This window comes from Rhinopithecus roxellana, chromosome 8 (genome assembly GCF_007565055.1).
Source record: "Rhinopithecus roxellana isolate Shanxi Qingling chromosome 8, ASM756505v1, whole genome shotgun sequence".
Taxonomy (NCBI): domain Eukaryota; kingdom Metazoa; phylum Chordata; class Mammalia; order Primates; family Cercopithecidae; genus Rhinopithecus; species Rhinopithecus roxellana.
The window spans coordinates 41,309,677-41,334,148 of record NC_044556.1 but is presented as its reverse complement, the minus strand read 5'-3'; the positions used below and the strand labels follow the sequence as shown (position 1 = coordinate 41,334,148).

The 24,472-nt window shown below is 45.9% G+C and overlaps 1 protein-coding gene and 1 pseudogene across 5 annotated transcripts in view; one reads left to right on the top strand and one right to left on the bottom strand.

The window, feature by feature from the left end:
* The window catches only part of GON4L (gon-4 like), a 100,179-nt gene extending 78,533 nt beyond the window's left edge, over positions 1–21,646 (bottom strand). For 4 of the 5 annotated variants that reach the window (XM_030937133.1, XM_030937135.1, XM_030937137.1 and 1 more), the window contains exons 1-2: positions 18,907–19,035; positions 18,038–18,568 (exon numbers count right to left, since the gene is read on the bottom strand). In XM_030937133.1, coding sequence (XP_030792993.1) covers positions 18,038–18,568; positions 18,907–18,928 — 553 coding nt within the window. In that variant the 5' untranslated portion in view covers positions 18,929–19,035. Of the gene's footprint in view, positions 1–18,037; positions 18,569–18,906; positions 19,036–21,538 lie in introns of those variants that run through there. The other variant, XM_030937134.1, reaches the window with a different exon arrangement.
* On the top strand, positions 9,707–10,964 carry LOC104666117 (annotated as a pseudogene).
* Positions 21,647–24,472: the final 2,826 nt, after the last annotated feature.

Here is a 24,472-nt window from a genome sequence, read left to right as displayed (position 1 = left end):
CTGGCTATGGGGAAACCCCATCTCTACTAAAAATACAAAAAATTAGCCGGGCATGGTGGTGGGTGCCTGTAGTCCCAGCTACTTGAGAGGCTGAGGCAGGAGAATGGTGTGAACCCGGGAGGCGGAGCTTGCAGTGAGCCGAGATCGCGCCACTGCACTCCAGCCTGGGCAACAGAGCGAGACTCCGTCTCAAAAAAAAAAAAAAAAAAAAAAGGGAAGAAAGTGGAGGGGAGGGGATAGTGGGGGAAGGGAGGGGAGGAAGGGAGGAAGAGAAGAAGGGAGGAGGGGAGGACAGGGATGGGGGAGAGGGAGGAAAGAAATCTCTGGTGTTTCACTCCTCCTCCTTTTTCCTTTTTTTACAGGCAAGGTCTTGCTCTGTCACCCAGGCTGGAGTGTAGTGATGCAATGAGAGCACACCGAAACCTTGAACTCCTGGGCTCAAACTGTCCCTGTTTCAACCTCCTGAGTAGCTGGGACTACAGGTATGCACCACCACACTTGGCTAATTTTTAAAAGTTTTCTGGGCAAGGGCAGTGGCTCACGCCTGTAATCCCAGCACTTTGGGAGGCCAAGGAGGGCAGATCACGAGGTCAGGAGATGGAGATCATCCTGGCTAACACGGTAAAACCTCTTCTCCACTAAAAATACAAAAAATTAGCCGGGTGTGGTGGCGGGCGCCTGTAGTCCCAGCTACTCGGGAGGCTGAGGCAAGAGAATCGCTTGAACCCGGGCGGCAGAGCTTGCAGTGAGCTGAGACTGCGCCACTGCACTCCAGCCTGGGCAACAGAGAAAGACTCCGTCTCAAAAAGACAAAAAAAAAAAAAAAAAAAGTTTTCTGTAGAGATGGAACCTAGCTATGTTGCCCAGGCTGTTCTTGAACTCCTGGCCACAAGATCCCCACATCTTGGCCTTCCAAAGTGTTGGGATTACAGGTGTGAGCCACTGTTCCTAGCCCCATTCCTTCCTCTTTAAATCCTTCATATAATGTCCTTTCCTCAACAAACTCCTGAATCTACTCTCCAAGATCATCAATCTTCAAATGTAACCTTTTTCTCAGGCATTATCCTTATCCCTCCTTTGCTACTAAATTTTAAAGTACCTTGTTCTTTTTTTTTTTTTTTTTTTTTGAGACGGAGTCTCGCTCTGTCGCCCAGGCTGGAGTGCAGTGGCCGGATCTCAGCTCACTGCAAGCTCCGCCTCCCGGGTTTAGGCCATTCTCCTGCCTCAGCCTCCCGAGTAGCTGGGACTACAGGCGCCCGCCACCTCGCCCAGCTAGTTTTTTGAATTTTTTTAGTAGAGACGGGGTTTCACCGTGTTAGCTAGGATGGTCTCGATCTCCTGACCTCGTGATCCGCCCGTCTCGGCCTCCCAAAGTGCTGGGATTACAGGCTTGAGCCACCGCGCCCGGCAGTACCTTGTTCTTAAAGCTCTCCTTCCTCTTTTCACTTTTACTACTACTTCTCCAGTTGTTCCTTCTCTGTTATTTATCTTCTTCCTCAATGCAAGGTTTTCTTTAATCCACTGTTCTTCCCCCTCCATGTCTGTTTCCATGGAGAAGAACCATGACTAACACTGTGAACATTTCTAGTCCTTGCCTCTTACTAAATTTCAGTCTCAGATTTCTATTTTTGCTTGCTGGCCCTATTGTCACCTCACATTCCATTTGAGGTAGGAGATCAGCAGGACTTGTTTTCCAAGCACTGCGCAAAAGACCCCGCTGAACAAAACAAGAGCTGATCAAAAAACTGGCCAAAACCAGCTAAAAGCAAGATGGTGATGAAAGCCATCTCCTGTTGTCCTCCTTACATCTGCATGCTAAAAGAACCTCCCACCAGCACCATGACAGTTTACAAATGCCAAGACAGGTGGATTGCCTGAGCTCAGGAGTTCGATACTAGCCTGGGCAACACGGCAAAACCCTGGCTCTACTAAAAATACAAAAAATTAGCCAGCCATGGCGATGCACGCCTGTAATCCCAGGTACTTGGGAGGCTGAGGCACAAGAATTGCTTGAACCCAAAGACTGACTGGCACCATTTGGCCTCCACGAAAAGGTGAGTGTCCCCTTTGTTCCCCCTCAATGTGTGTTTTGTTTTTTGGGTTTTGAGACGGCATCTTGCTCTGCCACCCAGGGTGGAGTGCTGTGGCACGATCTCGGTTCACTGCAACCTCTGCCTCCCGGGTTCAAGCGATTCTACTGCTTCAGCCTCCCGAGTAGCTGGGATGACAGGTGTCTGCCACCATGCCTGGCTAATTTTTGTATTTTTAGTAGACACATTGGCCAGGTGGGTCTTGAACTCCTGACCTTGTGATCCACCCGCCTCAGCATCCCAAAGTGCTGGGATTACAGGCGTGAGCCACCACACCTGGCTGATGTGGTGTTCTTTTTTTTTTTTTTTTTTTTTTGAGACGGAGTCTTGCTCTGCCGCCCAGGCTGGAGTGCAATGGCCGGATCTCAGCTCACTACAAGCCCCGCCTCCTGGGTTTACGCCATTCTCCTGCCTCAGCCTCCCGAGTAGCTGGGACTACAGGCGCCCGCCACCTCGCCCGGCTAGTTTTTTGTATTTTTTAGTAGAGACGGGGTTTCACCGTGTTAGCCAGGATGGTCTCGATCTCCTGACCTCGTGATCCGCCCGTCTCGGCCTCCCAAAGTGCTGGGATTACAGGCTTGAATTTTTTTTTTTTTTTTTTTTTTGAGATGGAGTCTTGTTCTGTCGCCCAGGCTGGAGTGCAGTGACGCGATCTCGGCTCACTGCAAGCTCCGCCTCCCGGGTTCACGCCATTCTCCTGCCTCAGCCTCTCAAGTAGCTGGGACTACAGGGCCCGCCACCACGCCCAGCTAATTTTTTTGTATTTTTAGTAGAGACCGGGTTTCACCGTGTTAGCCAGGATGGTCTCGATCCTGACCTTGTGATCCGCCCGCCTCGGCCTCCCAAAGAGCTGGGATTACAGGCATGAGCCACCACGCCTGGCCAATTTGGTGTTAACTGATTTACTTTCTCTTTCACTCTCTTCTCTCTCCCTTTACCTTTTCAAATCAATCAGGAAATGGGAATGGTGTCTCTAGGTTGTCAGGCAGTTCGTTGTCCCCCATCATCTGGGTGCCCCAGACAGAAGCACACCTGGGCATCCAAGTCCTTTGTAATACTTTGTCACCTTCTCTCTTGGACCTTTCTCTTTAGCTTCTAATGACCTGTCATTTTACTTTTCTGCTCTTAGTGCCTAAATGCATGCTTATGTTTATCCTGTTGTCATGTTTGTAGTCTCTGTTTTGGCAATCTGGATAGTAGTTTCTATTCCATGTAAGGCAGGCTTTTGTTATTTTGAGAGGTATTCCTTTGTGCTGACTCTGGGATGTCAGAGTCACATTGTTCTGTGGCCCCATCTGTGTTAGGTCTCATGTCTTTGAGCCTCACTGTTGGCCACCCCCAGATGCTCCCAGGTTTTCAGCATCTGGTATGGGGACCCTCACTGGCCAACGTCTAGATACTCCAGGTTTTTCAGCATTTGGTGCCGTTTCATTTTTTTTCCTTACTCTCTTTGTCACTGCACCCACTTCAGCAACTTCTTCTAGTCCCTCCTAAAATCATAAATTTTCTTTTCTGCAACAGGTCTCTTCCTGTCTGTTTTTCTTTCTGCTCAAAATGAGGGTCCCAAATGAGCTACCCTGTTCAAGCCCATTTTTTTGGAGGCCCTGACCCTCTGACCTGATGATGACTCCCTGCAATACAGAAAAGCAGCCTCCTGAACACTTTTTTTGGTGTCTCCACTGATGGGTGAGTTCTCCACTGTCTCAGGGACTCCAAGGACATCCCCTGAACAACAACTCCTCTCTTTCCCAATTCACATTTGCTGCTACAGGAGCCTGTTTTTCCTAGCTTCCTTTCCCTTTCCACCTCTTCTGTCTTCTTTTATTATACTTCTACTGGTCATGTCTCTCTAGGATTGTGGGTTAGAGTCCTACCCTGGGACAGTCCCAAGGTCTTGGGTCCAAGATCTCTGATCTTGAAGTTGTCATAGTAAGGTGCCCCTTCATCCGTCAATGAGTATTCTGGCTTGCTCTCTCTCTCTTTCTCTCTCCCCCACCAGAGAAACAAAGGGAAAGGTACCCTCATCCCCCACTCTGCTTCCTTTCCCTCTTTTTCTTTCCTGCCCTTTTTAATCATCTCCTCCTCCTCTGAAGCTGAAGGGGAAAAAAAAGCAAAAGAGGTTTTTAAAATAAAACTGTTATGAAAACTACCTTACCCAAATTCTAGTCTACAGTTTCCTTGGATTACCTATTAGAAAAAACAAAGTTTAGCCATGTGAACAGGTTTCAAAATTGTCAGAAATAATTTAAATCCAGCTATCTTTAATAAAGTCCAAATGCGGCCGGGCGCGGTGGCTCAAGCCTGTAATCCCAGCACTTTGGGAGGCCGAGATGGGCGGATCACGAGGTCAGGAGATCGAGACCATCCTGGCTAACACAGTGAAACCCCGTCTCTACTAAAAATACAAAAACTAGCCGGGCAAGGTGGCGGGCGCCTGTAGTCCCAGCTACTCGGGAGGCTGAGGCAGGAGAATGGCGTAAACCCGGGAGGCGGAGCTTGCAGTGAGCTGAGATCTGGCCACTGCACTCCAGTCCCGGCGACAGAGCAAGACTCTGCCTCAAAAAAAAAATAAAATAAAGTCCAAATGCTTTTCACATGAGTCCTTTGGTAAATAAAACTTGTTTTCAAATTATTAATAAAGACTGGGTGCTGCCGCTCACACCTCCCAACATTTTGGGAGGCTAAGGTGGGAGGACTGCTCGAGCTCAGGAGTTCAGGACCAGCCTGGGCAACACAGTGAGACTCCATCTCTAAAAACAAAAAAGTTAGCCAGGTGTGGTGGCACACACCTATAGTCCCAGCTACTCAGGAGGCTGAGATGGGAAGATCACTTGACCCCAAGAGGTGGAAGCTGCAGTGAGCTGTGATCATGCCACTGCACTCCAGCCTGGGAAACAGAAACCCTGTCTCAAAAAATCAATTAATTAAATAATTGCTGGAAATAGAAATGTCTTCAAAATTGTATAAATAAGACTAATTCAAGATTGTTGGCTCAATGAAAATAGCCAAATGTTCTGAGTTACTGGCAAAATGCCCATGTGTTTAAGATTCTTACTTAGGGGTTCACCTAATGTTCAGAATTTAAAAATGGTTAACCAGGAAATAACTTTGACCAATTTTGTCTAATATAGTTCTAGCTAGGCACAGTGGCCCTCACCTGTAATCCCAGCACTTTGGGTGGCCAAGGCAAGTGGATCACTTGAGGTCAGCAGTTTGAGACCAGCCTGGCCAATATGGCAAAACCCCATCTCTACTAAAAATACAAAAATTAGCCAGGCATGGTGGTGCATGCATCCCAGCTACTTGGAAGGCTGAGGCCCAAGCTCTTGAATCCAGGAGGCGGAGGTTATAGTAAACTAAGATTATGCCACTGCACTCCAACCTGGGTGACAGAGTGAGACTCTGTCTCAAAAAAAAAAAAAATTATAAATAATAATAAATTAGGTAAATGTAATGAGATAAATGCTTGTAAGTGAACTTTTTGTATAATTTAAAATCTTAAAATCATTTTGGATGCTTATTGGATGCCTGGGTCATTTCCAATTAAGAAAGGAATATGATATAGGGAAACATTTTACAATAAAATAAAAAATTTTAAAAACTGTGGAATGGTTCTCATCTATAAAATCCTAATATCTGATAGTTCAGGATTTCTTGCTTCCTAAGTTGATATAAAACTTACCAAAGAAGATGCGTTTTTATTGAGAAAAAGAATAATTGTGTCTAATTCAAAAGTTATCTAAAGGTTGGACTTGAAAAGGTAATTTACGAAACCAGGTAGAAAGGAACCAGTAAGTAGGGGAGAGATAGGTAAAGAAAGTTATGGACGTTCAGAGGTATTTTTGGTAAGGAAGGTTATAAAGAAAAGAGAATAATTCTACATAAGAAAGAATCCTGCAAATCTCGGCAGGGAAAAAAAAGGATCTTATATGGTAAATTATTGTTCTAGAGTAGTAGAATGACTAGTTATTTAAGAAAAATGTAGTATAGGACAGGCACAGTGGCTTACGCCTGTAATCCCAGCACTTTGGGAGGCCGAGGTGGGTGGATCACTTGAGGTTAGAAGTTCGAGACCAGCCTGGCCAAGATGGTGAAACCTTGTCTCTACTAAAAATACAAACATTAGCTGGGCATGGTGGCACATGCCTGTAATTCCAGCTAGTTTTGATGAGGCTAAGGCAGGAGAATTGCTTGAACCGGGAGGCGGAGGTTGCAGTGAGCCAAGACTGCATCACTGCACACCAGTCTGGGCAACAGAACGAGACTCTGTCTCAAAAAAAAAGGCGCGGCCGGGTGCGGTGACTCACGCCTGTAATCCCAGCACTTTGGGAGGCCGAGGCGGGCGGATCACGAGGTCAGGAGATCGAGACCATCCTAACATGGTGAAACCCCGTCTCTACTAAAAAAAAAAAATTAGCTGGGCATGGTGGTGGGTACCTGTAGTCCCAGCTACTCAGGAGGCTGAGGCAGGAGAATGGCATGAACCCAAGAACCCAGGAGGCGGAGCTTGCAGTGAGCGGAGATGGCGCCACTGCACTCCAGCAGCCTGGGCAACACAGCAAAACTCCGTCTCAAAAAAAAAAAAAAAGAAAAAAGAAAGAAACTTGAAAAACTAATTCAGCCCATAACAAGAAACAAGGGGTTGGACAAGCCTCACTATACCTTCCCCTCTCTCCTCTGGAACTTAGGAGGCCAGGTTCAAAAGGCCCTCTAAGAATATGAAAATAAAGTATTGCCCTTTCCCACAAAGGAAAAGATTGCTCCATTTAACCAGGAAACTTAGTCCTATTAAAAACTTGGAAAGGGCCGGGCCGGTGGCTCATACCCGTAATCCTAGCACTCTGGGAGGCCGAAGTGGGTGGATCACGAGGTCAGGAGATTAAGACCATCCTGGCCAACAAGGTGAAACCCCATCTCTAGTAAAATACAAAAAAATTAGCTGGGCATAGTGGCACACGCCTGTAGTCCCAGCTACTTGGGAGGCTGAGGCAGGGGAATCGCTTGAACCCGGGAGGCAGAGGTTGCAGTGAGCCGAGATAGTGCCACTGCACTCCAGACTGGGCAACAGAGCAAGACCCCATCTCAAAAAAAAAAAAAAACTTGGAAAGAAGTATCCCTTGAAGATCAATTATAATATAATCAATATGGAAGGGCCCCCACTCCCCATTAGGTATTGTTAAGTACTCCCATTGCTGTTAAACTTCGGGGAATCACTAGCTAGGTACACCTGTCCTGGATTAAACAAACCTGTTTTTTGTGAATCCCTACAGGCACAAGACTAGGACACTATGACCTACACCTGCAAACCTCTGGAAGACTTAAAGTTGCCATTTCACAAGACAGATAAGTAGTAACCACCACCTCCTGAGAAACACCTTACTTGTCCTTATTGAGTATAGGGACCACCCTAAAGTCCAGTGTGATACCCAATTGTCCCTGTTCTTCTTGCTCCCTGCTTCAAATCAATCTAACTCACTATGGAATGGGAACAAAACTCCATAGTAAACATTTCTAGAATTATAGCATCGGGAAATAGCATGCATGATTGCGGAATCTGTCATCAGCACCCTCAGGATAGACAGCATCACCTTCTGGTGCAACCTGCAAACCTCACAGCCATCTCCCCAAACCTCCTAATGGGCCATAGTGTTCCTCTGGTACCTAGGCTCCTACTTGTAAAATGGCTCTCTCCCACACTTAACAGATTCACCTGACTCCTCTCCAACCACCCTCCTACCCCCCACTATTACCTGGACCTAGGACGTTGGGTATCTACAGCACCAGTGTACTAATGATACTATCTTTTGCACAAATTGTTGTGACAATGACACAGAGACAGAAATTTCCCTATGATGCTTTGAACTAACCCTAGTGGCAAATTCCCAAGGCCATGGGAGGGCAAATGGGATCCCACTGATAAACAAGGAGACTATACATGGTGCCTCCTCCAGGACCAATACATGCAAGGGAGAAACGACTGCTTAATTTGGGAAGATGGAGGTACCACCCTCTGGTGGAAAATGAGGGCTATCCAATCACCCGCATTGGAACCTGGAAAAAGTATCTCTATAGACCCAGTTTGGCAATAAAAAAACGAACGGCATACCTTGCAAGGATTCAATTTGTGACCCATCTGGGTTCACCTTTAGGGGAAGAAATCCTACCCCACACCCACTTCCAACCTTGTAGGGAACCATTTATTCTTCTAGGAATAGCTTTCTATTTTGCTTATCAAAAACTTGAAACACCAGTGAATGTATTTTGGCCACCATTATCCCTTCAGGGGGTATCCATTCATAACCCCATAAAACCTAGAAAAACAAGAAGTAAAAGAGCAATAGGATTAATTTTTACAGGAATTGGGACAGCAATGGGGTGGTGGCCCCACGTGGGGGGCTTTGCATACCAGAAGTCAACACTAAGAAACATAACTCAGGCCCTAGAATCTCTGGCCACCAACACAAGTCAGACATTAAGAAAAATTCAGGAATCTCTGGACTCTCTGGCAAATGTAACCCTGATAACAGACTAGTCTTGGATTGTTTATTGACTGAAAAAGGTGGAGTCTGCACTGTTATCAATAAGACCCGCTGCACACATATTAACATCTCTGGACAGGTTGAGGTTAACACTCAAAAGTTCTAAGAGCAAGCCACCTGGTTACATATATATAACCAGGGAACTGACCCCAACTATATCTGGTTGACCATAAAAAGTACCCTCCTGGTCAGGCACAGTGGCTCACGCCTGCAATACCAGTACTGTGGGAGGCTAAAGTGGGAGGATGACTTGAGCTCAGGAGTCAAGACCAGCCCGGGCAACATAGTGAGACTGTCTCTACAAAAAAATTTAAAAATCAGCTGGGTGTTGCTGGCACACACCTGTGTTCCCAGCTACTCAGGAGGCTAAGGCAGGAGGATCACTTGAGCCTGGGAGGTTGAAGCTGCAGTGGGCCACGATCACACCACTGCACTCCAGCTTTAGTGACAGAGCGAGATCCTGTCTCAAAAAACCCCAAAAAATAACAACAAAGAAAACACCCTCCCAAGTCTCACCTGGTTCTACTCTCTTTAGGACCTCTAGTGGCTATTCTATAACTACCAGTCTTTGGCCCTGCCTCCCACAGCCTCCTTGTAAAGTTTGTGTCTTTTAGATTGCAACAATTTCCATGTGAAGATGATGCTAGCACATGGCTTCCAACACATCCTTGTTCTGATCCCTTAGATAAGGCATCAAGAGATTTTTACTCCTCCAGTGCTAGGCAGGGCCAATGCCCATAAAAACAACAGGAAGCAGTTGCAGAAGATGGACTTCTACCCTTCTACAACCCTGTTAAGACTGAAGGGGAGTATATAATGTGGGGAGTGAGGTAGGAGAGAAGCAGGATTTGTTTTCCAAGCACTGGCCAGAGACCCTGCTGAACAAAACAAGAACAAAACCCTGATCAAAACAGGATGCAGCAAAGAAAGCAGCCAAAACCAGTTACAACCAAGATGGCAACAAAAGTGACCTTTGGTTGTTCTCACTGCTTATTACACACTAATGATAATGCATTTCCATGCTAAAAGAAACTCCAGTGGGTCACAGGGAGCCAGGCCTGGGGGCCAGAGTATATCATGAGGGTGGACCTGGTGAGGCAGAAGGTGGTGGTCCACCCCCAGGTATACTGCTCAGTGTGGTGGATCATTTCAACAGAATCAGCAAGGTTGGAAAACAGAAATGCATTCTTCATGTGCTTTTGTGGTCATGGCAAATGAAAGTACTTGATGTATCCAGCAGTTCTGCAGTCCCTTTTAATGAAGATGACAAAGATGATTGTTTTTTAGCCCACGATTATTTGGAAAACACATATAGAATGTTTAAGAGGATGAATGCCAGAGAAAGAACAGTTGGGTGATACCACACAGGCCCTAAACTACACAAGAATGACACTGCCTTCAATGAAGTCATGAAAAGATACTGCCATAACTTAGTATTGGTCACTAGTGACATGAAGCCAAAGGACTTAGGGCTGCCTATAGAAGCATATATTTCAATAGAAGTCTATGATGATGGAACTTCAGCCTTGAAAACATTTGAGCATGTGACCAGTGAAACTGGAGCAGAGGAAGCTAAGGAAATTGGAGTTAAACACTTGCTACAAGACATCAAAGACACTACAGTGGGCACTCTTTCCCAGTGGATCACAAACCAGGTCCTGGATTTGAAGGGACTGAACTCCAAACTTCTGGTTATCAGAAGTTACCTGGAAAAAGTTGCCACAGGCAAACTGCCCACCAACCACCAAATCATCTATCAGCTTCAGGAGGTCTTCAAGCTGCTGCCAGTCATCAGCCTACCAGTTTGTCAAGGCCTTTTTTTTTTTTTTGAGATGTAGTTTCACTCTTTTTGCCCAGGCTGGAGTGCAATGGCACAATCTCGGCTCACCGCAACCTCTGCCTCCTGGGTTCAAACGATTCTCCTGCCTCAGCCTCCCGAGTAATTGGGATTACAGGCATGCGCCACCATGCCTGGCGAATTTTGTATTTTCAGTAGAGATGGGGTTTCTCCACGTTGGTCAGGCTGGTCTTGAACTCCCGACCTCAGGTGATCCACCCTCCTCGGCCTCCCAAAGTGCTGGGATTACAGGCGTGAACCACCACGCCCGGCCCTTGTCAAGGCCTTTTACCAAAGACCAATAACCAAATGGTGGTGGTGTACTTGGCCTCGCCGATCCATTCTGTGATCACCCTGCACAACCTCATCAACAAGATTGCGAACTGGGATGTAGAGAAGAAAGATAGGAAAAATAAGAGAGCAAAAAAGGATACAAAAGACGACAAAGAGAAAGATAAAGGAAAAAAGTGATATAAAGAGAAAAAGGAGAAAATGTAAAACATATAGCCTTTTTAATTTGTAAACTAAAATCTTATAAACTAAATCAGTGTGCTACTAGCGGGTTCTTTTCCACTTTAACTGCTTGTTAAAAAGCTGTCCTGGGCCAGGCATGGTGGCTCACGCCTATAATCCCAGTACTTTGAGAGGCCAAGGTGGGTGGATGACTTGAGGTCACGAGTTTGAGACCAGCCTGGCCAACATGGTGAAACCCCGTCTCTACTAAACATACAAAAATTAGCTGAGCGTGGTGGCATACAAAATTAGCTGAGCTATAGTCCCAGCTACTCAGGAGGCTGAGGCAGAAGAATTGCTTGAACTGAGGAGGGGCCATTGAGATTGTGCCACTGCACTCCAGCCTAGGAAACAAGAGCAAAACTATGTTTCAAAAAAAAAAAAAAAAAAAAAAGGAGTTGAATTTTTCCCATCTTGAAAGACTCTTTCGGTCTGTTTCTGGTAATTTACAAAATTGCTAAATGGAATACACAAATTCCGTATGTTCTCTGCCTCATAACACCATGAGTTCTAACCCTTCTGAACTCTGAGAATACCACAAGTTTTGGACCCATAGCTCTAGCATTCTCAGGCTTGGGATCCAAGCTCCATATATTGTTTACCTTGAAAGACACAATTAAATGGATTGGTTTTAAAAAATAAAAACGGGCCGGGCGTGGTGGTTTATGCCTGTAATCCCAGCACTTTGGGAGGCTGAGGCGGGCAGATCACCTGAGGTCAGGAGTTCACGACCAGCCTGGCCAACATGGCGAAACCCCATCTCAATTAAAAATACAAAAAAAGCCAGGTGCAGTGCCTCAAGCCTGTAATCCCAGCAATTTGGGAGGCTGAGGAGAGCGGATCACGAGGTCAGGAGTTCGAGACCAGCCTGACCAACATGGTGAATCCCTGTCTCTATTAAGAATACAAAAATTAGCCGGGCATGGTGGCGGGTACCTATAACCCCAGCTACTCAGGAGGCTGAGGCAGGAGAATCGCTTGAACCCAGGAGGCGGAGGTTGCAGTGAACTGAGATCGCGCCACTGCACTCCAGCCTGGGCAACAGAGCGAGACTCCGTCTCAAAAAAAAAAACAACAACAACAAAATTAGCCGGGCATGGTGGTGCATGCCTGTAGTTCCAGGTACTCAAAAGGCTGGGGCAAGAGAATCGCTTGAACCCAGGAGGCAGAGGTTGTGGTGAGCCAAGATCGTGCCACTACCCTCCAGCCTGGGCAACAGAGTGAGACTCTGTCTCAAAAAAAATAAAAAATAAAAAAAAAAAATACATACATACATACATAACATACATACAAAGAAGAAAAGTCCCACCAGTGCCATGACAGTTTACAAATGCCATGGCAACCCCTAGAAGTTACCTTAAATGGTTTAAAACGGTAGGATCTCTTGGTTCTGGGAACTCCCTGCCCCTTAGAAAATTGATGAATAGGCCGGGCGCGGTGGCTCAAGCCTGTAATCCCAGCACTTTGGGAGGCCGAGACGGGTGGATCACGAGGTCAGGAGATCAAGACCATCCTGGCTAACATGGTGAAACCCCGTCTCTACTAAAAATACAAAAAACTAGCCGGGCGACCTGGCGGGCGCCTGTAGTCCCAGCTACTCGGGAGGCTGAGGCAGGAGAATGGCGTGAACCCGGGAGGCGGAGCTTGCAGTGAGCTGAGATCCGGCCACTGCACTCCAGCCCGGGCGACAGAGCAAGACTCCGTCTCAAAAAAAAAAAAAAAAAAAAAATTGATGAATAACCTGCCCTTATTTAGTATATAGTCATGGAATAGCTATCTATTCACAAAGGCTGCTGCTATTGCTGTGTCTATGGAGCAGCCATTTCCTGCACTCTGCTGCTCTAATAAATTTGCTTTCCTTTTTCTCTATTGGCTTGCTCACGAACCTTGCACAAAGCCAAGAGCCCCCCTGGGCTGAGCCCCAATTTTGAGGTTCACCTGCATACCTCATACCCAAATCTGAATTCAAATTCAAAGTCTTAAATACTTTCCCCATGAAGGCATGCATCACCATCCCCTACTCCAGATATCTTACATGTCAGTCTCTGAGTAGTGTTAATTATTTCTTTGTAATGTATCCATGGTATACCCATTCTTCTCTACCCTTACTGCCAGCATCCTATTCTAAATCTTAAGGTCTTAAGGGGAAGCTTCAAGGCTCTCTATAATCTGGATCTACTCTTTCTACCTGAAGCCTTAGTACTCTCCCACACAAACACAGCATTTCTACATGTTTACAGAATATGCTATTCTACTTCCACTTCTTCCCGCACAATCTATCAAATCCTGTGAATCCTTCAAGCTCCAATTCCAAAAGCATGTTCTTATGGTTGTCTTCCCAATTACGATTCTAAACTTCCTGAGGTCAGAACTATGTCTTCTGCTTCTTTTAAATGTCACACAGATAAAGAAATTATATGTTTTAAATGGAAACTCAGAACAAAGGATTTGTCATTTTCAGACAAAAAAAAAATCTGACAGATAGTTAGACATCAAAATGTGTTTTATAGGTTACTGCAATGGCTTACTAAAACTACAGAATTATCATAATTCATGTTGAATACTTTTTGTGGAGTCTTTTATCATACAAGGAAGTTGTATAATACTACTACTAATAATTTCTGGGCTGGGTGCAGTGGCTCATGACTGTAATCCCAGCACTCTGGGAGGCCGAGGCGGACAGATCACCTCAGGTCAGGAGTTCAAGACCAGCCTGGCAAACATGGTAAAACCCTGTCTCTACTAAAAATACAAAAATTAGCTGTATGTGGTGGTGGCCACCTGTAATCCCAGCTATTCGGGAGGCTGAAGCAAGAGAATCGCTTGAACCTGGGAGGCAGAGGTTGGAATGAGCCGAGATCACACCACTGCACTCCAGCCTGGGCAACAGCGTAACACTCTGTCTCAAAAGAAAAAAAGCAAAATCTTTACCCCAAAGTTGGTCTCAGTCACTCAAAATGATTTATTGAGCACCTACTAAAAGTCTACCACCAGCGTAATGGAAGGCACAGTGACTACAGAAGCCTCAGCCCCACGTCCTCCCATGTTCCGGTCTAGGGAGATCCTTTATGGCTCTTGAAAAACTTTGAGGTCGGGTACGGTGGCTCAAGCCTGTAATCTCAGCACTTTGGGAGGCTGAGGCAGGCGGATCATGAGGTCAGGAGATCGAGACCATCCTGGCTAACACGGTGAAACCCCGTATTTACTAAAAATACAAAAAATTAGCCGAGCGTGGTGGCGGGCGCCTATAGTCCCAGCTACTTGGGATGCTGAGGCAGGAGAATGGCATGAACCCGGGAGGCGGAGCTTGCAGTGAGTTGAGATCGCACCACTGCACTCCAGCCTGGGCGACAGAGCAAGACTCCGTCTCAAAAAAAAGAAGTTTGAAACCAGCCTGACCAACATGGTGAAACCCCATTTCTACTAAAAATACAAAAATTAGCCAAACATAGTGATACACGCCTGTAATCCCAGCTATCGGGAGGCTGAGGCAGGAGAATCGCTTGAACCCAGGAGGCGGAGGTTGCAGTGAGTCAAGATGGGGCCACTGCACTTCAGCCTGGGCGACAGAATGAGACTCTGTCTCAAAAAAAAAAAAAAGAAAGCAAGAAAACTTGATTCCCTCCTATGCTTTGTATGTACATCTCTCCTGACTTCCTGAATTAAGTAGTTGAACTGATTCTTATCTCCTTACTATTTTCTTTAAACCATCACAAAGGAAATGCTTTTTTTCCAGTAAAAACACCTAAATTCCAGTATCACCTTAATTGGTCCTGATCTAGTATACTCTGCTCTTAACTTTTTAAAAAAAAGAATAAAAGAGAAAAAAAGGAAAGGCACGGGGAGAATAACGAAAAACCTTCATTTCTCCTTTCCTTTTTTTTTTTTTTTTTTTTGAGACGGAGTCTCGCTCTGTCGCCCAGGCTGGAGTGCAGTGGCCGGATTTCAGCTCACTGCAAGCTCCGCCTCCCGGATTTACGCCATTCTCCTGCCTCAGCCTCCCGAGTAGCTGGGACTACAGGCGCCCGCCACCTCGCCCGGCTAGTTTTTTTTGTATTTTTTAGTAGAGACGGGGTTTCACCGTGTTAGCCAGGATGGTCTCGATCTCCTGACCTCGTGATCCGCCCGTCTCGGCCTCCCTAAGTGCTGGGATTACAGGCTTGAGCCACCGCACCTGGCCTTCTCCTTTCCTTATGTGTAAATAATGAGAACTCAAAAAGACTGAGGCTTACGCACTTGCCTCATTAAGTGGAAAACTATCAAAATAAGAATTTCAAAGTAATAAAAAGTATTTGTCCACATCAACTATGTGCAGGACAATGTCCTGCCTTGTTTTATTTTTTATTTATGTGATCAAAAGTCAAATCTATGTAATTAGCAAAATGGCACAAGCTATTTACCCTTTTTTATTCTAAAAAAATTGTGTAGAAGATTAGCAGTGAAACAATATGTAATACATACAAAAAAATACTATTTCTATCTACATTTCCAGATAAAATACAGGTGTCCCAAAAGCAATACAACAATGCAAGCTACTGTGAATGCAGTTGTAGATATACAGTAATATGCTATGACAAGGGATGATTTCACAGGAGAGCACTTTTCCCCAAAAGAGCTTTCATCTTTGACAATGTGCTTCAGGCAGCTCATACCAGAGAGGGCATGACCAACACAGTACACCATCAAACTCCCTCATCTGGGGCACTTCATCAGTTTTCAAATACAGCAGGGTCAGAAACATGAAATTCTTCAATATAAACACACACAAGACACAATAAAACACCACATGCTGAAAAGGTACCAGTAGGACAAAATAAGAACAAGTGGACTTAAGGACAGACACAGTGGCTCACGCCTGTAATCCCAGCACTTTGGGAGGCCAAGGTGGGCGGATCACAAGGTCAGGAGATCGAGACCATCCTGGCTAACGCGGTGAAACTCCGTCTCTACTAAAAATACAAAAAATTAGCCAGGCGTAGTGGTGGGTGCCTATAGTTCCCGCTACTCAGGAGGCTGAGGCAGGAGAACGGCGTGAACCCGGGAGGCAGAGCTTGCAGTGGCTAAGATCGTGCCACTGCACTCCAGCCTGGGCCACAGAGCAAGACTCAAGTGGACTTAAAATTCGGCAAAAAGGAAAACATCTTAACAGTCAAAATGAATGAATAGGCCAGGTGCGGTGGCTCACGCCTGTAATCCTAGCACTTTGAGAGGCTGAGGTCGGCAGATCACGAGGTCAGGAGTTCGAGACCAGAGTGGCCAGCATGGTGAAACCCTGTCTCAACTAAAATACAAAAAAAAAAAAAAAAATAGCTGAACGTGGCGGCATGCACCTGTAGTCCCAGCTACTTGGGAGGCTGAGGCAGAAAAATTGCTTGAACCCGGGAGGCAGATGTTCCAGTGAGACAAGACAGAGCTCAAAAAAAAGAAAAAAAAGGCTATCACCTACCTACCTACAGGAAAAGCTCAAATGCCTTAGTATGAAAAACGAAACCCTTCACAATCTCGGCCAGGTGCGGTGGCTCACGCCTGTAATCCCAGCACTTTGGGAGGCTAAAGCGGGTGGATCACCTGAGGTCTGGAGCTCAAGACTAGGCTGGCTAACCTGGTGAAACCCCATTTCCACTAAAAATACAAAAATTAGCTGAGCATGGTGGTGGGCGCCTGTAATACTAGCTACTCAAGAGGCTGAGGCAAGAGAATCACTTGAATAGGGGAGGTGGAGGTTGCAGTAAACCGAGATCATACCACTGTACTCCAGCCTGGGCAACAGAGTGAGACTCTGTCTCAAAAAAAAAAAAAAAAAAAAAAGAATGAATAAGAGAAGTTGGTATCTTTTCTTAAGCATAAATGTGTTCTGCTTAGCCGTTTAAATGACTATCACCTACCTACAGGAAAAGCTCAAATGCCTTGGTATGAAAAATAACACCCTTCACCATCTTAGCACAATCTACTACTCTAAAGTCATCTTAGTAGGGCACGGTGGCTCACGCCTATAATCCCAGCACTTTGTGAGGCCAAGGTAGGTGGATCACCGGAGGTCAGGAGTTTGAGACCAGCCTGGCCAACATGGGGAAACCCCATCTCTAATAAAAATACAAAAATTTGCTGGACGTGGTGGCGGGCACCTGTAATCCCAGCTACGCGCGAGGCTGAAGCAAGGGAATCACTTGAAAACGGGAGGCAGAGGTTGCAGTGAGCCAAGATGACACCACTGCACTCCAGCCTGGGCGACAGAGAAGAGACTCCGTCTCAAAAAAAAAAAACAAACAAAAAAAAGAAGTCATCTCCCACCACCTCTTCCAAGCAACCATGTCACCATCCTCTTCTGCCAGTGTATCTCTGTGTACTGTTCTCGGCCTATGTGCCCATACCACTTTCTGCCAAACCGCAATTCATCCTTCAAATCGGAAGGGTCATTCATCTCAGTAGAGCCTTTCCCAGTGTCCCAGGCAGTAGTCTCCCCCTTTAAGCTGCTGCCCAATCACAAAAGACCATACACATTTCCAGACACACCAAATAAAGGATGAGAGAATGGAATGAAAGGGATACAGAAGTGGATATAGGGAATGGGAGGGGAAAAGAAAGTCTATATTCATTCATAAAGTTCACTGCTGGCCAGGGACAGTGGCTCACACCTATAATCCCAGCACTTTGGGAGGCCAAGGTGAATGGATCACCTGAGGTCAGGAGTTCCGAGACCAGCCTGACCAATGTGGTGAAACCCCGTCTCTACTAAAAATACAAAATTAGCCAGGAGTGGTGGCGGATGCCTGTAATCCTAGATACTTGGGAGGCTGAGGCAAGAGAATCACTTGAACCCAGGAGGTGGAGGCTGCAGTGAGTCGAGATCCCACCATTGCACTCTAGCCTGGTGACAGAGCAAGATTCTGTCTCAAGAAAAAAAATAGTTCACTGCTGACCCTTAGAAACACAACAGTTCTAATTCCATACCAAATCAATATCCCCTTTCAGAAATACTACTCTGTAAAGGCACCCAGAAATAGCAACGGCAAAGAGGTATTGACAAGAATGTAACCTAGAGACCTTTTATACCTTACCTCCTTCTTCCTTGACTTCTTCACTAGGCTCTTCTGAAAAAGGCTCCTTTAGCATAGGATGATCACGTCTGTCTTCTTGGGTAACTGGCCCAGGCCTCAGTGTAATTTTTTTCCCTCTCTTTGAGCCAGTAGCCTGGAGTTTTCCTTTACCAATGTGTATATTAAGGGGATGAAAAGACTCCAAGGAAGGTAGGGTGATTCCCTGAGGGATGGCAACATCAACACCTTCTAGAATTTGTACATTTGTGTCCTGGGTGAGCATCCCAGAGCTCAGAGATGTATCCTCCATACCAAGCTGATTTCCTGCATCCTGCACAGATTGTACTTCGAAGCCAGCTACTCTGCCATGACTTGGATCCCAGGACAGTGACACCGACCTCAAGTCCTTAACCTGGTCAGATTCTGGTTTAACAGCTGATTCTAGGTCTACGTTGTTTTCCTCCTGATTGCCTTTATGCTGTAGGGACTCTGTCACTGTAGTTCTTCTCTTCTTACAGGGCAACATTTTAAAAGTCCCACTTTTGTTCCATTCTGAAAGAATAAAAACAAGTTCTTATTGCTTTCGTATTAATTAATCGTAATAACATTTACTCAATTATCTTTTCATTTATTCATGTTCAATCACGAACACAATACTTCACACCAAATGCACAATTTCCCTTTAGGTGGAAGCTGAGAGACAGTGGTTAAGTGACTGAGTTCAAATCTCAACTCTACTGATTACTACTGATGGACTGCTGTTACCTTGGCCAAGTGATTTAACTTTGCAAGTCTTCAGTATCCTCAACAGTAAAAAAGAATTGCTCTTACTTCATAGAATTGTTACAAGAATTAAAGGGTAAGTGATTAATAAACATTGTTATTATTACCATCAGGGTGGTAGACTAGCATGATGCTGAGAATAAACTGTGGAGTCAGACTGTCTGGATGTTTCCCAAGTCACCTTCTCTCCAGCTTTATGACCTTGTGTAAGTTACTCAACTTGAATCTCAGTTTCTTCAGCTATAAAATGGAATATAGTAACATCCACTTCATTAGATGGTAAATGATCAATACATGTTTGCTACTGCTGTTTTTATAAACAGGTATTTCCATTAACAGAAACAAATCAAAAGCGAAGCGTGATTGTTTAAAAGGTTAGGCTATGTTGGCCGGGCGTTGGCTCACGTCTGTAATCCCAGCACTTTGGGAGGCCAAGGTGGGCAGATCACCTGAGGTCAGGAGTTCGAGACCAGCCTGACCAACATGGAGAAACCTTGTCTCTACTAAAAACACAAAATTAGCCGGGCACGGTGGTGCATGCCTGTGATCCCAACTACTCCAGAGGCTGAGGCAGGACAATCACTTGAATCTGGACGTGGAGGCTGCCATGAACCAAAATCACTCACCATTGCACTCCAGCCTGGGCGACAAGAGTAAAACTTCATCTCAAAAAAAAAAGGTTAGGCTACATTAACAAATTTTGTGTTGAAACAAGGAAGAAGAGAGTCCTACTATCCTCTGTGCTATGTTACTTCTTGGCTTTTTGCTTCAATTCTAGTTATCACATTTTAAGGGCACTACTGACCTAAACCAGAAGGTATCCTCTATGTTCTTTTAGTACCTGTTTGCAAACCTCTTTTACAGTACTTATCAATTTTGTAACGGGTTCTCGTCTTTCTGTTTCTCATCTGCTTCCTCCAAAACTATGAGTTTTTTGAGAAACAGGATTATTTCAACTCATATCCCTAACGTCCAGCAGTATCTGGGTTTTGTTTGGAACAAGGTATTGCTCTGTCACTGAGGCTGCACTGCAATGGCATGAACATAGTTCGCGGCAGCCTCGACCTCCTGGGCTCAAGCAACACTCCCACCTCAGCCTCCCAAGTCATTGGGATTATGGTCCCATCCAAGCCACTGCACCAGTTCAGTATTTGGGTACTGTAGATACTCAGTGTATCACTGAGTATTGATACTCCACATGTCACTGAATATTTTAGATACTCAGTGAAAGCTCCCTGAATAATAAATGAAACAGAGGTTAAACAACTTATTCTGTGCAGCATTTGGGCCAAGTGTTAAGCATTATATAAAAACTGATGGTGGCTGGGCGCAGTGGCTCACACCTGTAATCCCAACACTTTGGGAGGCCAAGGCGGGCGGATCACAAGGTCAGGAGTTCGAGACCAGCCTGGTCAATACGGTGAAACCCTGTCTCTACTAAAAAATACAAAAATTAGCCAGGCGTGGTGGTAGGCACCTGTAGTCCCAGCTTCTTGGGAGGCTGAAGCAGGAGAATCACTTGAACCCGGGAGGTGGAGGTTGCAGTGAGCCAAGATCATGCCACTGCACTCCACCCTGGGCAACAGAGCGAGACTCTGTCTCAAAAAAAAAAAAAAAAAAAGACATCTTATTACCCAGGAAAACTTTACTGTCATAAATAGATCCAACAATAGAATAAGCTGCCTTGTGTTAGATCACTGGCAATGTTCAAGCAAAGCCTGAATGTCCACTTATCAGAGTACTAGATGAAAGCTGGAACTAGAGAACTGAAAAACAAAAGTTCTTTGTAACTCTAAGAGTCTAAGGTTAGATTTCTCTTTCTTTCTTTTCTTTCTCTCCAGAGACAAGGTCTCGCTCTGTTGCCCAGACCAGAGTGCAGTGGCAAGATCCTAGTCACTGCAGCCTCAGACTCCTGGGCTCCAATGACCCTCTGGCCTCGGCCTCCCGAGTAGCCAGGACTACAGGCACTTGCCACAACCCTCAGCGATTTTTTTTTTTTTTTTTTTTTTTGTAGAGACGGAGTCTCCATTTATTACCCAGACTGGTCTCAAACTCCTGGCCTCAAGCGATCCTCCCACCTCAACCTCCCAAAGTGCTAGAATTACAGGCATGAGCCACCGCACCCGACCTACAGTTAGTTTTAAACCTCCCTTCTGTTTCTCCAACACGTTAGGGGAGATTCTCCATCCCCTCAATCAACTGATGTCCTTAGTAATTAAGGCTCAATAAAACATGAAGATTTCGTTAGATTCCTGTGAGAGATGGTAGTGACTGGATGAGAAATAGAATGGGAGTAGCCAGGGCAGCTCTTTTATTTCACAGATAATTACTGAGATCAAAAAAAAGGAAAACAAAAGAAAAAGAAAGAAATAAAAAGAAGGAAAGAAAGCTACTTCAGCTCCAGACACCTCAAACACAACAGTAGCTCCACAGAGTCTGCTTTTTTGGGAACCCAAGTCGGACCAGCAGGGTGAATGAATGCCAATGTGGAGGCAGCCCCGGCACGGCCCTCTCCTAGGAAAACATTTTCAAAAGAGGTCCTAACCGCGCTTCCACCTCGGTGCCCAGGGCTGGCCCCAATCCCCATTCCCAACTAGAGACCTTCACGCCCTTAACTTCTGCCACGCACCCAGCGCCCACCCTCAGACCGGACCCTCTCATCCTGGACATCGTTCGCCCAGGTGTCCCAGCTCCCACCTGCCTCTTCCCACCACACCACACACAAACCTGTACCCTCACCTGCCGGCCTGATTCCGCGGAAACGGCTTTGGCACCACCGGAAGTCAGCCAACGACAGCGAATTGCGTGCGCGTCCCCGAGCCTAGGAGCGCCGCGACGCAGGACATCAAGGAGCATGCGCCTAACACTATGCGCCATCCCATTTTAGGGCAGAGTGAAGCCACAGCGCTAGTGCGTCAGTTATTGGCAAAAAAATTTAAAGGCACTACTTGACTTTCTCTGCCCAAGGAGTTAGCCTACTGAAAAATGAGGTTAAGGTTCAGTGGTTTAGATTAACAGCTAATTTAGGGGCCGGGCGCCGTGGCCCACGCCGGTAATCCCAGCACTTTGGGATGACGGAGGAGGGCGGATTACCTGAGGTCGGGAGTTCGAGATCAGCCTGGCTAATATGGTGAACCCTCGTCTCTACTAAATATACAAAATTAGCTGGGTGTGGTGGCGCACGCCTGTAATCGCAGCTACTCCGGAGGCTGAGGCAGGAGAATCTCTTGAACCCGGGAGGTGGAGGTTGCAGTGAGCCGGGATCGTGCCACTGCACTCCAACCTGGGCGACAGTCCGACTCCGCATCAAAAAAAAAAAAAGATTAACAACCAATTTTTCTCACTATAAGTCACCTGGAACACAGGACCAAGGGACTGAAGAAGTCATAAAATGCCAGAAAAAGAAGTCTCCAAGGCCGGGCGCGGTGGCTCAAGCCTGTAATCCCAGCACTTTGGGAGGCCGAGACGGGCGGATCACGAGGTCAGGAGATCGAGACCATCCTGGCTAACACGGTGAAACCCTGTCTCTACTAAAAAATACAAAAAACTAGCCGGGCGAGGTGGCGGGCGCCTGTAATCCCAGCTACTCGGGAGGCTGAGGCAGGAGAATGGCGTAAATCCGGGAGGCGGAGCTTGTAGTGAGCTGAGATCCGGCCACTGCACTCCAGCCTGGGCGACAGAGCGAGACTCCGTCTCAAAAAAAAAAAAAAGAAGTCTCCAAGTTACAAGTAGTGCAGGCTTCTGATTAAAACTAAGGCAGTCTTGGACTCAGGCTACAGTAATTATTCATATATGTACAATATTCTACATTTTACAAAATGCTCTCACATTTTCTTAGGTGACGTGGTCTCCACAATAAACTGTGAGATTATTGTATCATATTCCAGTTTGCACAGGACAAAGTTCTGGCTCAGCTGAGTAGGTGATTTCACAACGGTACACAGACAGCTATCAAGGAGAATCAGGTATTAAGTCTCCTATTTCTAGCTAATAATGCATTGACCCAGTGCCCAGGAGGCTGCCTGGGGTGTAACAGATGTTCAATAATTCAATACACGCTTTTTGAATGAGCGAATGGATGAATGAATGAATGACTCCTAAAATGATGTTATTTCCACTTTTCTAGAAATACAGAATGTCTGGAATCCACAGAGATTAAATAACATAATAAAAATAAAAACAGAATGTCAAAAGCTGAAAAAATACTTTCAACCCTGTCATTTTACAGGTAAACCACCAACAAAAAATTGTACATTTGAACTAATCCTATCTGTAAACAGAAACCAACAGGATGAAATTATCCGCAGCCAAAATGAAGGCTGAAATTTACGCAAACATGGCTATAATCGGCAGTAGTCTGACTCTAACCTGAATCACACCAGCTCTCCCAAGTACCAAGGAAGACTCCAGAAGCTCAGAGTTTCATGTGTGTTGTCCTTTGACCTACAGAATACACAGATCCTTTGGTTTGGCCTCTCTCTCATACGAAACCCTAAGCACAGTGAGGCTCATGAAAAACAATTCAACACTGATTAACTTTGGCACTTTTCATTAGTTTTTTTTGTTTGTTTGTTTGTTTTAAAAAAAAAAGACAGCTTTACATACCACAATATCTATCTGTTTTACGTGTACAATTAAATGATTTTTTTTTTTGAGACGGAGTCTCGCTCTGTCGCCCAGGCTGGAGTGCAGTGGCCAGATACCAGCTCACTGCAAGCTCCGCCTCCCGGGTTCACGCCATTCTCCTGCCTCAGACTCCCGGGTAGCTGGGACTACAGGCGCCCGCCACCTCGCCCAGCTAGTTTTTTGTATTTTTTCAGTAGAGACGGGGTTTCACCGTGTTAGCCAGGATGGTCTCGATCTCCTGACCTCGTGATCCGCCCGCCTCGGCCTCCCAAAGTGCTGAGATTACAGGCTTGAGCCACAGCTCCCGGCCTTTTTTTTTTTTTTTTCTTGAGACAGAGTCTTGTTCAGTTGCCCAGGCTGGAGTGCAGTGGCGCGATCTCGGTTCACTGCAACCTCCATCTCCTGGGCTCAAGCGATCCTCGTGTCTCAGCCTTCCAAGTAGCGTGCACCATCACTCCTGGCTAATCTTTGTATATTTAGTAGAGACGGGGGGTTTCACCTTGCTGGCCAGGCTGCTCTCGAACTCCTGACCTCAAGTGATCTGCCCGCCTCGGCCTCCGAAAGGTTTGGGATTACAGGCGTGAGCCACCGTGCCCGGCTGTTTTTTAAAAATTCGTAAATGTTCAGAGTTGTGCAACCATCCCCAGGTTTGGTCTTTCATCAGAGTTTCTGAGGTTTAGGACAGTTTCCATCCACTGTGAAATATGAGCCTAAAAAAAAAGTTCCGTAATAACCTTTAGCGGTCTCAGACAATGATGGCAAAATGATGGCAATCGATACTGAAATCCAGGCAGTACAGAATTTTATTTTCCCAAAATTCTGGAACTCAGGACCGAGAACATTTTGCTGCTGCATTAAAGCCCAGGAAACTGAAATCGGAGGATTTCACGTAATAATCTACCGACGCTTCTTACTCCTCAGTACTTTCTCGTTTTGGAACCACAGCCCGTCAGTGGGCGGGGCCTCATTCTCGGGAAAACTCGGCGGTGGGAGGAGTCCCCTCCCGGATATCTTCCGGAAGGGGCGTGGCATCACTTCCGTAATCTT